Raw genomic sequence first — 16,379 nt, forward strand, 5'->3', positions numbered from 1 at the left:
CATTTGTTTATGCTGGGTCGATTCATTGCCAACATTATTGTCTCAATATGCTTATTACAATATAACATCATCGTATTTGATTCACAATACTCTGTGGTTATTTTGCTGTCGATAGTACCCCAGTTTGAGGAAAAGGCAGGGCTTCCTGTCTGTGTGTGTGGTGTGATAGAGAGACGCTAAGTGCTTCTCAATTAAGTAAAACATACCATTTTTAACGTTATATGTAACCACACACGTACCTTTAAACAGATTCGGTGCAATGTTGACTACTACTACTTGCACCACCATCACTGAGATACCCTTCGTTATATATGTAGGCTATTCATCAGCTTCGACGGAAACTTATAGGCCTTACTGAGGACTCGTATTTGTTGTTTTCCACAGAGTTGCACATCCTTAAATTTTTTTAAGCTGTTTACGCTTAATGACACAACCATACTATAGGTTCAATTACAACATGTATCACAAAAATATGCCTGAAACCGGCTCAGATTTATCATTTGAAGAACTTCTGTCCAACGCCATACTTGCAAGTGGCGTGTGTTGTTTACTATTTACATTGGACAAACGGCATAGAAGGTAGTTTGTGATTGGCTGAGGGCCTTGCAGCTAATGTAAGCCCTGTCTCTTATACACATCTAATCAGCTTAGTTTACGAATTCTGTGACCCACCGATCCGCGCAATTCACGATTGCCGACAATCGAATTATGTTACAATTTAATAGTATTGACATTTTTGTGCAAAAGCCAGGTAGCCCGGATTGGTGGGTCACAGAATTGAACGTTTTCGATCCTCAACCCACGGTCTACCGGTGATGGGAAAAGGCCAACAGGTGAACAAATCACGCCATGATAGCGGCCGATCCCGAATTGCAAAGACCAAGATATAAAATCAAGTATCATAATGTTTTAAAATGTAACACTAAAATTTGTAAAAGCCGGAACTCAAGGCATAAAAAATAAATAAAACAGTCTCAAAGAGAAACTTTAAGGAATTGCACATTTTGGTCATAAATTAACATTGACGATAGAAACGTACAGTAGACACGACAACAAGTGCTGTACTGTAAACATGATCTGAGAAATGACACGGCGTAGGCGTCATGATTATTTCAATTCAAATTAGCCTACAGTAATGTAATATCACAGACCCTGGGTCTGTGGTTATTTTACTTTCATTCTTTATGGTCTGATAATCCCGTACTGCAATCAAATCGATACGTGGCATCCAAGTGGGTGATCAAAAACAAAATTAAGGTAGGTCTAAACTAATTCCTCCATGGGCGAACTGAGAAAAAAAATAAAAAACAATGTAGGTTTTAGGCCAGCATTACCACCACGAAAGCTACAAAACCGTAGATAAATTTTGTAGGAAACTGTTTATACCACGAAGCTAGGCGTACAGATCCATAGTTACAAACAATAGCCTTATTACGGTACAATGGCGATAACACGGAAGCTTATTTATGGTCTGATAACCCCGTTCTGTCTGCCATCAAATCGATACGCAAGGCATCCAAGTGGGTGATCAAAAACAAAATTAAGGTAGGTCTAAACTAATTCCATGGGTGAACTGAGCATAGAATTATAAAACAATGTAGCTTTTAGGGAGCATTACCACCAGGAAACTGTTTATACCATGGTTTATACCACGAAGCTAGGAATAGAGCTCCATGGTTACAATAGCCTTATTATTCACCGTAGATAATGGAGAGATGCAATAGAGCCTAATTATTTTAGTGCTAAACCGCTGGCGTTTAGCGCCGTGGCTAGAGATACGGTCCGTATTTCTACTTCAATTTGCTAAAGGTACGGTAAATGGCATTACGTCACCATCACCCAATGAAGTGCCAGAATGTGCGTGACGTCATTAAATGACGGAAAATTTTTTTTCAAACTGGCATTGTAGATCACCCGCGGAGAGCGGTGAAAACGAGAACGATGTGCAGTAGGCCTACTGGGAAATTAGAACATCAAAAAATACAATATTGTATTGTATTATTAGTCATCGATAAATAGGCGTATGGTTCTACTTAGCAAAGAGTTTCAATTAGCTAGGCTTATGTATAACCATTATCAAACAAGGACTCTTGGCATATGCCTCTAGGGAATCCGCCTAAACACATACATCGTTCCCGCTTCACCGCAATGCCAGTCTTTAAAAATGACGTCACGCACATTCTGGTCCTTCATTGGGTAATGGTGACGTAATATCATTTACCGTACCTTTAGCAAATTGAAGTAGAAATACGGTACCGCATCTCTAGCCGTTCATCGCCATTTAGATAATCTTTTAGTACGTTGCTGTGTTTTCGTCATAACTCCTGGTAAGCCTGTTACTGATAATTTAATAATGTCTTTTTATTGTATTTCTATAAAATTAATGCAAAATTTACAGTTGGGGAAATTGTTACATTTACAAATCGTAGTAAAGTTCCTATATACAGAGTTGCGATATGAGCGGTCCAGGTCTCGACAGACTTGACTCGAAAATCTCATATTACAGAATTCAGGTAAAAAGGTATCAACAAAGATAAACGTCTACAAAACTTCAGAGATACGTTGCTGTCTAATTGTAAAAAATACATTGATGTTACCATGCTAATAACTAATAGACAATTTAATATTGTACATTTTCATTCAAATGTGATATTTGATTGAGCTGCACGAGCAATAAAGTGTTATTTGAACTTTAGTTTACATATTTTGAAATTTTTATTTTTTAGGTAGGCCTAGGTTTTGGATACTGTACCTATCTACTACTGGTACTACTTTTTGGTACTACTATTACACTGTTATTTTGAAGGAGTTATTTTAACTCGAAAGGACTTATTCTGTACCTTATTTTGGGTACAGAATAACTCCTTTGGAGTTAAAATAACTCCTTCAAAATAACAGTGTATTATTCTGTTAGCAGGCCCGTAGGCGGGGGGGGGGGGAGTGCAGAGGGTGCGGACGCACCACCCCAAATACTAAAAGTCCATTATTTAAAACCTATGATTTCACAAAATCGTTCCTAATTATCACAACATGTTATAGCATGCATTGCATTATGTATTTGCCAGCTTATTTAACCGTTGATTTTTAATAATGTGGTATTAAATTTGTTAGAAATTGATCGTCTCCGGTGATTGCAGATTGATCTATATAATATGAAAAATGTTATCTATAGGCCTGCAGATGTATACTACAGGACATAATAACGTTACTTTTTAAGGTCCCAAAAACACCCAAATTAATTAAAATCTAAATGAAATATTCATGAATTATGTGTTTGAGAAATCTATTATGTAAGACCCTCAAAATGCTACTTTGTCGCTTTTCTCACAAACCCCCTCCGGGCCTCTGCCCCTGGACCACCAAATTTCAAAAGTCCACTTTTTAAAACCTATTATTTCACTGAAATCGTTCCGAATTATCGCGAAATGCTATAGTATGCATTACATTTTTTGCCCGCTCTTCTACCCGTTGATTTTTAATAATGCTGTGCTACGAAATCTGTTGGAAATTATCAGCTCCAGTGATTGTAGGCCTACAGATGTAAAGGACATGAAAAATTATAATTTCACAGTGGAGGATTCAAGGGGGGACAGCCCCCTAAAATTATAAAAGAAATGGAGAAAAAAGAAAAATCATAATTAAAGTTTGTCTGAGAGTGCCATTTCCGGCCACTTTGAGGTGCCATAATCATAAATTTTCTTACCTCAGCCCCACCATGGTGGTATTGACCATCTGTCTGTGCAAGTTTCTCCCTTCACCCCACCCTCTATTTCTCCTGCTTTACTGTAGATCCCTAGACAATACTCAAATGAATGAAAATTTAAATTGGATATTACAAATTATGGATTTTAGAAATCCAATAAAATAGGCCTTCAAAGTGCTAATTTGTCAGAGCTTCCAGAATATTTGCCCCACCCTCGTGGGAATTCCTAGGCAGTCGCCCATCTAAGTTCCACTTCCGGGTTGCAAAGCGCACCTCCCCATCGAAAATCCTACCTACGGGCCTGCTGTTGTTGTAGATAGAATATACTAACATTTAACATACAAGAAGCTTACAGTTAGTCTACATTCCTTAAATCGGTAACCGGCTCATGTCGCCACTTAGTCTCCCTCACTATCTGCAAATACTCTTGCTACATCTTACTAGATAGGAACTCTACATCTTACTCACGTAATACGTTCCAATCTGTCAATATATTGAGGCTGCATTTTTTTTTTTTTTATTTTAGGATAGTTTGGTAAAATCTCATGAATTATTTCATAATAATCCTTAATGAACACATTTATGCACGCGGGGTTTTCAAGTCTGTGTCAGCCTCAATGATCAGCTGCTCTCTGTGCACCTCGCGTAGACCAAGTGTTCGATTTTGATAAAGACGTGCCATTCACTTTTATAGTCTCTGGTTCAGCCTTTGTATTAGGGCCTCGTATTGAATCAATGCAAAAATAAAACAATTGATTTGATATATTGAAGTGATACATTTACTCTCAGAAAATACAATACTAAAAAAGTTCAATTAAAATTTATTAAAATTCTACTATGTAGCTAAGAACATGGCCGGCACAACCGGGGGCGGGGGGAGATTGGCCGGGCCCTCCACTTTTTGGCAGAATATATATAATGTCTATGGCGATTTTTGTATGATCGGAAAGAAATGCCAGAAAAGAAAGAGGGAAGAAGGAAGATAGGGAGTGGAAAAAGAGTGTTTATCCAGTCCCCGACAGAGTTACATTTTCTCACAATTCACATTGGCGGATCTGGGGTCAGAGGTCCTGACCCCTCCCTCCCCTGGGGGAAAAAAATCTAAACCTTCATTTCCAGGACCATGTGAGCTGATTTTTTTTTTTTTTTTTTTTTTTTTTTTTTTTTTTTTTTACTTACAAAAAGAAAATTAAAAGTCGGGAAAAAGCTCATTTCCCGCCATCTAGGAATCAAAGTGTTCTCAGGGGAGGACACCGGACCCCCTTTTACTTTTGGGGTTCATCGATTCATGGAAATAAAAATAGGCCGTATGCAACGTATGTATACCGGTACACACATAATAGGCCTATTTACTGTAATAAGAATGAGTAAAATTTACCTGACCGTTGGGGAAAAGTGGGGAAAACCTTGGAATTTGAAGAACTGAAAATTAAAGTCGGAAAAGCTCATTTCCCGCCATTTAGAAATCGAAATTTTTCCGAGGAGAGGGCCCGAGCCCCCCTTTCTATTTGGGTTCACTGATTCTGGGTTCATTGATTCATAGAATCGTTTTCAAGCGAGGAAAACCTTGAATTTTGAAAAACTTAAAAGGCATTAAATGACACCGCAGAAGTCGGAAAAGCTCATTTCCCGTCATCTAGAAATCAAAATTTTCCCCGGGGGACACGGACCCTCTCTTCCTTTCTCTTTGGGGTTTATCGATTCATGGAAAAAAGAATACGTATGCAAGTACTCTTTTTTATGTATGAATACACACATAACAGGCCTATTTACTGTAATAAGAATGAGAAAGTTTACCTGACCGTTTTCAAGAGGGGAAAAACCTTAAATTTTGAAGAATTTAAAAGTCATTAAAAGACGCTTTGCTCAAAAGTCGGGAAAGGTCATTTCCCGCCATCTAAGAGTCAAAATTTTCCCGGTGACCCCCGGACCCCCCCTTTCTTTTTGGGGTTTTTGGGAAAAATTTTAACCCAGATCCCCCCGATTCATATTCCCATTCATCGTACTAGTGGGGCCCCCCACTTTGAAAAAGTTCCGCCAGCCCTGAAGAAGCTTCGCTCGATGCTGCGAAGCTATAGACTTCGCAAACTATACCCATATATGTGGTCCAGTAATAGGCCTACTTATAGACATTGTGCTTATAGCCTGTAAGCATGGGCGGCGTTAGCGGGGTCCGGGGGAAAAGGACACCCCGTAGGTACCTCTGGACCCCCGCTTGGACCTCCTGTCGCGGAATTTCCAGAAAGGTCGTCGGGGAAAAATAAAATCTCGAGCGCCGAAAGTACAATTCAAGCATGCCTTACTATAATATCATGGAGGAAATATATAATATATTCCATGCTAATATTGGCTGTCAAATTTTAGGGATTAAAAACTGCTTAGTGCAAGCAGTGTTACCGTATGTGCGAGGTGCTATTGCGATCGTACTAGTACCCCAACTTACATGGTTTTCTATCAAACGATTCTTTTTGAATAAAGAATCCCATAATTGTCGGAGAGCTTGGACCCCTCGTCGAGGAATTCTGGCGCGTGCTTGTAAGAAATACGTGACAGTTGTATTTAACACTGTGCTTCACACAAGTAAAAAATGAATGTCTCTTTATTACCAAGATTCCTAATTATGTTAACCAAATATTTTGATGTTTACAGTACCTTGATATATTTCGCGATAATAATAAAACAGACTGGGTGTTGATAAACCGGTATTACAGACTGGATGAAGGCTTTAATGTTACGTGATTATAATACTTGCATAATTCTGAGGAAGAGAAAAAGATCCCTCGCGATGCACAGAGCAGCTGATCATTGATGCTGACACAGACTTGAAAATAGCGCATGCACAAAATATGTTTTAAAGGACATTGTGAAAAATTCATGAGATTTTACCGAACTGCCCTACATTAAAAAAAAGTTGCCAGCAGCATACATGTAGTCATGTACCTATCAATTTTATTTGTCGCTCATGCAATTTGGGGACCCGCTGCAGCAATAGTGCAGTGCGACCCGACAATGTGTATACGGATACATGCGGACACAATTGGCCGGTACCATCGTAACAGACATAAACCTAAGTTTAATTAAGGAACATCTCATGTTTCATGTTATTCCCATTTCCACTCTGTGTTTAGATTCAAACAATGAGAAAAAACGGTGCATCCCGAGGAAAAGGCAGAGGTAGAGGAAGAGGGAGAGGAAGAGGTATTTTTTTTAAATTCTTTTAAACAATACTGGTTTATTAAAACCATTTTTTAACTCTGTGTATTTAGCTCAGTAAACATGCCTATATTCACAGATCTTTTTCATGATAGAGTAATTTATAATTATCAACATTTGACTGAATATAGGACAATAGCATTAAATCTGCGGCTCCTTTTTAACAGGTAGAGAAAAAGACAGACCTGAAAATAAACGTAAACAACACCATCGTGAACAAGGATGTCCAACAACATTCACGGTTACCCCAAAGTCGAAAGGTAGGCGTATGAATTTTTGGCAATAAAGAGCATCAAAATCATCAGTTGTCATCGTCTAAAGGCGAAATTAAAGGGGGTCGGACCTTATATTCCACCGAAAAATATTTCCCAACTCCGATAAGACTCGTAATGAAGTGTATTGAAATAATGATAATATTTATACATGTTCTTGTTTTCTACTAGTCCCTTCAGACAACATCCTGGAAAAAGTTGCATCAAGATTGCGTCAAAACGCATGGAAACCTGTATTTCGAACATTGATGAGACATTCCAACCAAAACATTGAAGGGGTTATTGATTCTTTTGAGTACAAGTATCCTGGTGAACTAAACGAGGTCAAGTATAAATGTCTTATTAAATGGAAAGAATGCATGGGCAAAGATGCTACCGTTCAAATTCTACATGACGCCCTTAATAAAAACTCTCTGCGCTCAGAATCAGATTATCTAACAGGGATTTTGGAAGAAGGTGTGTATTTCTCTAGCTCATATATATTATTTGGCTGCTTTGGTTTGGTAATGACAGATCAATGGAATTATGTTTTGTTTATTTCTATTTTATTTTATTTTATTTAGTTCGAAATTAACAGCGATAAAAATCGCCACTAACTGGTTGAATCAAAACGTAATAAAATATATGTGATAATTTATTAAAGCAATAATGTTTTAAAAATACTATAAATTGAATTCTGTAAATATTAAATTCTATTAAAAATACGATTAATTATTTAAGTTTCAAAGAATTGAAATTCAATAACAATGACTTTATCTCATCCTGTTATTGCTCATTTTATCGCTTATTACAGAGGAAAAATTATTGGAAATAGAAATTCCGGATGAGGAAGAATATAGACATCGGAGACAAAGGTGTGAATCTGGTAACACTTCGCCATTATCTTTGGGATTCGGAAGTGTGATATCAATAAACCAAGACGTGGAAGACATATTCACAGAACCGGAAAGTTTATCAGAAGACAAGCTTCAAGCACTCCTCCAAAGGGTACCATCCGACATTTTGATGTTTAAATTTGATCCCATGGATTACCTACGGGATTTCAAATGTCTTATGATTGATATTGTGAGTATGTGGAACACCCCGCACCGTGGAAATGCACATATTGTCATTGGTGTTGACTACAAGCCTGACAATTGTGGACCTGATGATCTGACGAGCAACAATTTATGTGTCGGGATAACTCAAGAGCAGAGACGAGATAATGATTTTTACCACGGACTGTTCAATGAACATTATTTCAACTATGTACCAGATTTTTTCTACACTGAAATGTTTAGTGGCAGTGATAGTCAAACAGACAAGAAGTGTGTTGGTGTTTTTACTATAACAAATAATGAAAAACGATTTAGAAATGAACCATGTGTTGCAGCGATGTGTCTCGCAAGACCAGATGCTAGTTGGGTTACTGGAGTTGTGTGGGTTCGCAAAAGGGGAAGGAACATGCATGCAAAAGATGAATATCTGAATACAATTTACAATTGGTTTGAAAAGTCAAACAGTGATGTGGCTTGTACGACACCAGTAAAAGAAGAAAGCTCTGATCACAGCGAATTTACAAATCTTCTTCATCATTCAGAAAATTTTTCCGACACTAACGCTTATTGCTTGATTACAGATTCTCTAGTGAATCAAGATGACAGCGAACAAGTTGCCGCAGTCAGTTTGGTTTCTTGGTTAAAAGTTTTTGATTTTGACACCGACAGCCCAAAGACAGGACTTCTGAATGCGTGTGAAGTACAAATTAAACAATCTGGAGTACTACATAAAACAACATGGAAAAACAGTCCTGGAAAACTTTCTTCTGGATCGACTAACTGGTATTTTCCTGCAGGATACACTATTGAGCCTCAATCTGTATTGGAAGATGTTGATTCATGGAAAGCACAAGCCAGTGGGTCCGTTGATGAAAACTGCTGCCAGTTAGCTGAATACTGCACAGCTAGAATTCCGCTAACAGTGTTAGTGTTGTGGTACGGTCAAACGAGTTGTAATTATTTGATAAGACTAATAATGACTCATCTAGAACATTACTTACAAAACCGTTACAAGATGATAATATGCTGTAAAGGAAGGACCGCCGAGGACGTTTCAAAATTGGAATTTATAGTCGAGCAAGTAAATGGCATACTTTTGGCTAACATACCCCTGAGTACTGTATGCGAGGCTATAAAGTATTCACAAAATCGTAAACAAACGAGAAAGGGAAAACTGATTGAGTTTGAACTACCAAGTGTTAGGTCTGATAACAGCCCAATTATTCAGCCCGTTGATAATGTATGGCTTCAGATCTGTCTTGAAGTACTTTATCTAAATTACAACTATCAACCGGAAAGTGGAACAGACAAAGATACACAATTAGGATTGGAATTTCTTCGTGGTGATGTTTTGACGTGGTACGAGCTTCAGGTAGGCAAATATGATGCTGATAGGGACATCATGAAAAGTATAATTTCCGAAGTAGTCTATTCTGTGAAATCGTGCAAATCTAGAATTATTGAGCTCTATCATGACCCTGGAGCTGGGGGAACAACTCTTGGTAGAAGAATCCTCTGGGAAACACATCTATGCAATAAGGCCCCTTGTGTAAATGTCACATCTTTGCAGGACATCAAGGCACTTTCTGAAAGGATTGAATTTCTTTATCAGAAAACACTTCTTCCGATTGTAGTATTAATAGACGGCAGTGATGCCATTTTTTGCCGTCGACTTCTGAAAATATTACAAAACTGCGTGGTTGTTATCATATTATTACAACGAACAGTTTCAAAACCTAAGTCTCAGAAGAATATTTTTCATTTAAAAGGAAAAGTAACAGAGAATGAAGCAGCACATATTGCAATATCCTTTTCAAAATATGCCAATTACAAACAAAGATCAGTGCTTCAGACGTTGGCAATAAGGGTAAAAGAAAACCATACCCATCATGTTTATGAGTTTGGCCTTGCTGTTTACGAAGAACAATTTAAAGGTGTACAGTCCTATGTCGAGGGGTATCTTCAATATGATGGAACAATTAATCGAAGGCAGAAAGTACTTTCTTTTCTTGCACTGGCTTACTATTATGGACATACTGCGGTTCCAGCTCAACTCTTTGCTGAAATACTTGGAGTTAACAAGAAATCTGCAGTTACCCTTAAGGAAAACATGAGCTATACAAATTTCATTGTTGAGTTCTTTGAACATGGAATTAGGCAGTGGCGAATAACGCATTATATAGTGGCAAAAGAAATACTGGAACAACTTTTTGGCAATGCTGAAAGAAGTAATTCCAGAAATGTCTTTTCAGACGGTACAAAGAGAAAAATATGCAACTTGACGTGTGATTTCATTGAAGAGGCTGCTAAGGCGAGTCTAGGTAAACGTAACAGATACTGTCCAGCCATTATGCAAGTTGTTTTATCGACAGTGATTTATCGTGATCATAATGATATTTACTATGGCACAGACGATGTCAAACAACAAAAACGACCAAAGATATCGAGGCTTATTTATGACATCAAGTCCGAATCGCCGTACGAGGAACGTTTAGATGTTTTACGAAAAATTACGGAATGCTTTCCAAACAATCCTAGCGGCTGGGCCCATCTTGGACGACTATACGGTTTGTACCGACCAAATGAAATTGCCAAGGCAACGGAATTTTTTGAGAAAGCTCTGACCTTACGGAAAGAAGAGCTGAACTGTTATAGCAAAGACAGGAAAGAAGAGAAGTGCACTCCTGATTCCCAACTTACTCAAATCCACCACATGTATGGTAAGGTTTATGACTCAGAGGTACGAAATATCTTAGGAAACATGCCACAATATGATACGTTACTTCCAAATGCAACTAGTAGAGATCGTGACATTACTGACCCCAATTCGGAGTTTCATAAAACATTAGAAAGAAGTATCAAGAGTGCGAGATTAGCGATTGATAACTTCATTATGAGTCGAAAATATGTCAAACCGGGATACGAGCAAACATATGGCTACAATGGTGAGCTATCGCTAAGACTGAATATCATCGATTTCACCACAAAGCACTATTCACTCAAAGAATATCTTGACTGTAAAGCAGCTGACCAGTCTTCTAAGGACTTTATCCGGGAATGCTTTCTTAAATGCGACATTCTGATTCTAGAATGCCACGACCTTGTACTTACACACACGTCCGAACAATCTGAGGAGTTTGTTTCTAACGTCAATAGATTTCACGTTCTGTTCTTCGGAGCTGAGGAGGCGTTAGCGATGTGGGAAGGACATGATACAATTCTTAGTAGAAGAAACAAAATCGCGGCCTACAAACTAAAACACAGCGATCGACGTCATCACCACGTTAGCATTGAGATGGTCACTTCCGCAGAAGATGTTAAAAAAATAGTGAAATTACATGAAGATAATATCAATCAAATATACGATGAGGGTATCTTTGACATCAACTTTGATCATGACGTCATTCACTGGCTAAGGATGATTCGATCAACCCTATGTAAACCTAAGTATAGTATTGAACATGTTATATCTTACGTTCGAAAATGGTATGAAGTTAGGAAATCACCCCACGCCCTATACTATCTTTTCGTTCTTAACACACTACTTGGTATTGGGGTTAGGGAATTAAAACAAGAGCAACCTGGGTTATCTAACAATTTTGTTGAAGCACAGAAATTGTTACCGGATCTTCAGCGAATAAGTAATCTTGTCAGTAAACCAGGAATGGCTCTTGAGTGGATTGGCAAACTTAAAGGCATTGATCGATTACTTGATCACAAGACTCTCAAGCACAAAGGGGAGAGCGTTTTTTTCTGGGAAAAAGCTGAAGTAAAACAGTTATTAGAGGTCCGATATGGCTATATTGTCGACTCTAGCAAACATGTAAAGGGAACTATCAACCTTATATTGAAAACAGCAGGATCAACTAAAGATGCAATGACTGTATCATTCGTTCCAATTCGTAATGGTCTTTATGGGAAGAGATATAAGGGAGAGAAAGTAGCTTTTAATCTTGCTTTCACTATGAACTCTGGGTTGAAAGCATTCAATGTATGTCAGGTGAAGACTGTCAAATGCCAGGGATGCAACAGATCACACGAGTACTCGGCTCTGGAGAACCAAAAATATATACACTGTCAATGCAGCCGTGGCAAGCCTATTGTAATTAAAGATGAACTCTTCCAGATGTAGATAAACAATATATATATACTTTTAGTACGTTGCTGGGTTTTCGTCATGTGTTTTTATTGTATATGTATAAATACAAAATTTACAGTATTGGGGAAATGATTAAATTTACAAATCGTAGTAGAGTTCCTATATACAGAGTTGCGACCTGAGCGGTCCAGGTCTAATTTTGTTTTCCGTACGAAACATTTTCATTTAACTACACTTGGGCAGTCTCGACAGACTTGACTCGAAAATCTCACATTACAGAATTCAGGTAAAAATGTATCAACCAAAGATAAACGTCTACAAAAATTCAGAGATGCGTTGCTGTCTGATTTTATGATGTTACCATACTAATAACTAATGGACAGTTTCATATTGTACATTTTCATTCAAATTAAATTGATATTTGATTGAGCTGCACGAGCAATAAAAAGTGTTATTTGAACTTTAGTTACATACTGTGAACATTTTTATTTTATGCCTAGTTACAGTGGCGTATCTAGGTGGATGTGCGGGGGGGGGGGGGGTAGGCCCTCCTCCAAAAATTTCTCGTGCCCCTCCCCCCACAGTCACCCCAAGAAATCACGGTCAAAGAGTTAACAATCACCTAAAAATCACATTAGTTTGCGAGTTAGCGCTCCTCAACTGATATCGAGCCCCCACCCCCAATCTGCAACCCCACTTCAAGACTTTATATACGACACTGCCTAGTATAGTAGTCTTGTAGGTTCTATTCGATACATTACAAGGGTTTGGCCAACTTGGCCTAATTAATGCTGGAATGATATATTAATTTATTATTATTATTATTATTATTATTATTATTATTATTATTATCATTATTATTAGGCCCCTATTATTATTATTATTATTATTATTATTATTAGATACTTACTGTACATTACATCATTCAGGTCTTATAGTGCATATTTTTATGAAGATCAGAGCGCTTTACACTTTTTTGCATTTTTTACTAATAATAATTATTATTATTAGGTCTATTCTTAATAGGCCTACCAATCACACAAGGTAGGCCAAGTTCATTAATGCTGGAATGATATAATTAATTCATTATTATTTAATATTATTTTTCTTACTTAATGTCCTATTTTTAATTTCATGCTTCAATTATTTTAATTTTTTTCCAAAATTTTAATCAATGTCATGTGATGTGAAGCGTGACGGTTGGTGTCAGGCCTAGGACCCAAGCTAGGGGGCCTCTAGGCCTGGTCTGGAGGGGCCTAGGTAGGACCAACTCAGCTTTATTTAGGCTAGGCTAGCCTCTTTTTCTCCAGCTTTTGAAAGTACTGTACCCATCTACAACTGGTACTACTTTGGTACTACTATTACTATTCTGTTGTTGTAGATAAAATATCTAACATTTAAGAAGCTTACAATTAGTAACAGACGTACATTCCTTAGTCGGTAAGCAGCTCATGTCGCCACTCTGTCTCTGTCTATATAGGAACTCAACTTATTCACGTTCAGAGCCATATAAAGAGTCACGACATGATTTCGCTCCTCGGAAAGTCACGTGGTATACACCGTCCATTTTTGTGTCCAAATCTTCCCGATGAAAACATGCAAAGTATAAGAGTTAGGTACCTCATACAATATTTCTACATGTTTAATTGTTTTTATAATGTTATTACTTAATTAATAACTATTTAATATCAAAAGCATGTTTTAGAATATTTCTTTAGAATTCCAATATTTAAGCGTGTTCACGCGCACCCCATATTTAAATGTACATCGAAATTATAATTGTTTATTGTATGACTGAAAAGAGCCGCCTTTCTTGTCAAAAGAGTTATGTTTTGCTCTTTACTTTAGGCCTACACAATATCAGTTTATGTATTGTGGCCAACTGACCTATACTATTTTAATATTTATAAATTATAATAATCAAATTTATAATATAATATTTGTATAGGGCTCGCTCATATTCAAATTTTAAGAGCAACAAACTAGATACCCTATTTATGGATTGTTGAAATCGTTGAAGCCGTCTCAAGGATAAAAGTAATGGTACTGGCCGTTCAATATTGGACTGCATGAAACATTCATTTTGATAAAGTAGACAGGAAAAACGATACGTAACAAGACCAATGAATAAAGGAGACAAAGGATTAATAACATGAAATAGATGTACTCTAATCTATAATCTAATAATATAAAAAAGTAACAATTACATTTATATACATTTTTAATTATTTTTTGCTGGTCGTCATATATCATTCATTTCACCAAAATAACAGCAGCCACTTAAGGGTCTATATGGCAGGATCGCCTAATTGAAAAGTGCTTGCAATCGAGGGGCTCTCCATCTATCGACAAAGATTAAAGAAGTGCTTAAAAATAGTAAATCATTACAATATATGTAATTTGAAATTGGATATGAAGTAGTGAAATCATTAAAAAAAGTCTATAAATATAGTTACACGAAATTTTACTGCTAAAAAGTCTAGATTAAATCATAGAGAAAATAGAACATTAGAACAAATTAAACTACAGGAGGCCGCTAATAGTATTATACCATAGAGAAAATATTTTCTCTATGATTATACAGTACAATTATATACACAGGAAGTTACATCGCGTTGGACACAGAACGCGCATTGCATTGGACACAAAATGGCTTCTAAATTCTCAATGCAGGACCTATATAGCTCCATGCTCAATGTCGCAACTCTTTCTATCTATGGCTCTCTGGACCCCCTCAATCTGTCAATATATTGGGGCTGCAATTTTTCTGATGTAGTATAGTTTGGTAAAATCTCATGAATTATTCATAATAATCCTTAAAGAACACATTTGTGCATGCGGTGCTTTCATGTCTGTGTCAGCTCTCAATGATCAGCTGCTCTGTGCACCTCGCGTAGACCAAGTGTTTAATTTTGATAGAACGAGGGAAGAAGGAGGAGAGGGAGCGGAAAGAGAGTGTTTATTCAGTCCCGGCAGAGTTGCATTTTCTCGCAATTCACATTGGCGGATCTGGGCCAGGGATCCGGACTCCTCCCTTCCTTGGGATAAAAAAAAAAAGAAACACACATTCTAAACCTAAATTTCCAGGCCTTGTGAGCTGCATTTTTTTTTTACTATAAGAAAATTAGAAGGGGGAGGACCCCGGCCCACCTTTTATTTTTGGGAATCATCGATTCATGGAAATAAAAATACGATGCAACGTATGTATATCGGTCCGCACATAATAGGCCTATTTATTGTAATAAGAATGAGTAAAATTTACCTGACCGTTTTCAAGAGGGGAAAAAACATTGAAAGCAGATCCCCCTGATATTCCCATTCATCTTACTAGTGGGGCCCCCACTTTGAAAACGTTCCGCCAGTCCTGAAGAAGAAACTTCGCTCGATGCTGCGAAGCTAGGATTTCGCAAAGTATACCGTACTCGCGCGAATAAGCGCCTCGTTTGAATAAGCGCCCCTCTCCTGTCGAATAACCACCCCTCCTAACATGAAAATTTCCTTAAGCGCCCCGTTTGAATAAGTGATATCATAAGATTTTCTTTTTAGCAAGTCAATAATCCAATCAATTCTGGGACTGTGGTTTTGGCATGATGATGAGTGGAATCACATAATCTTCTTAGGTCAATATCAAAATGAGGATATTTCTCTCGGACAAATGAGTGCTCCGTTCCCTACAGAGACAGTATATTTCCAACTTTCCTCTTACATATTTGTCAGCCCATAGCCAACAAGCTAACCACTACCCACCACCACTAATTGCATCTGCTATTTTGCTGTTATATAAATATTCACAGCATTCTTGTCATGAGCCATGTTCTCTGGACGATTATCTTTTCCGCCTAACCACCATTCGTCCTTACATAATCTTTTTTCATTCAAAAAGTGCCTCTTGAATTTCCTATAAGAACCCCTCGATTTTCATCTATTTCCATAAGCGCCCCTTCAATTTCTACTTTGTTTTCATAAGCGCCCGTTTGAAAAAGCGCCCCGTTTGAATAAGCCCCCCTCAGAAAGTGAAAAAATATTTTAAGCGCCCTGGCGCTTATTCGCGCGAA

General features: G+C 37.5%; 1 protein-coding gene across 1 annotated transcript; it reads left to right on the forward strand.

Annotated features, from left to right (window-relative positions):
• The first annotated feature begins 1,195 nt into the window (after positions 1 to 1,195).
• On the forward strand, positions 1,196 to 12,359 carry LOC117124156. Its single transcript, XM_033270302.1, has 5 exons — positions 1,196 to 1,257; positions 6,832 to 6,901; positions 7,084 to 7,176; positions 7,360 to 7,644; positions 7,982 to 12,359. Exons 2-5 carry the CDS (start codon positions 6,841 to 6,843, stop codon positions 12,355 to 12,357), a joined length of 4,815 nt encoding a protein of 1,604 aa, XP_033126193.1. The 5' UTR covers positions 1,196 to 1,257; positions 6,832 to 6,840; the 3' UTR covers positions 12,358 to 12,359.
• The last annotated feature ends 4,020 nt before the right edge of the window (positions 12,360 to 16,379 follow it).

This window comes from Anneissia japonica, unplaced genomic scaffold (genome assembly GCF_011630105.1).
Source record: "Anneissia japonica isolate Jap-2015-1 unplaced genomic scaffold, ASM1163010v1 scaffold3019_len273136_cov204, whole genome shotgun sequence".
NCBI lineage: Eukaryota > Metazoa > Echinodermata > Crinoidea > Comatulida > Comatulidae > Anneissia > Anneissia japonica.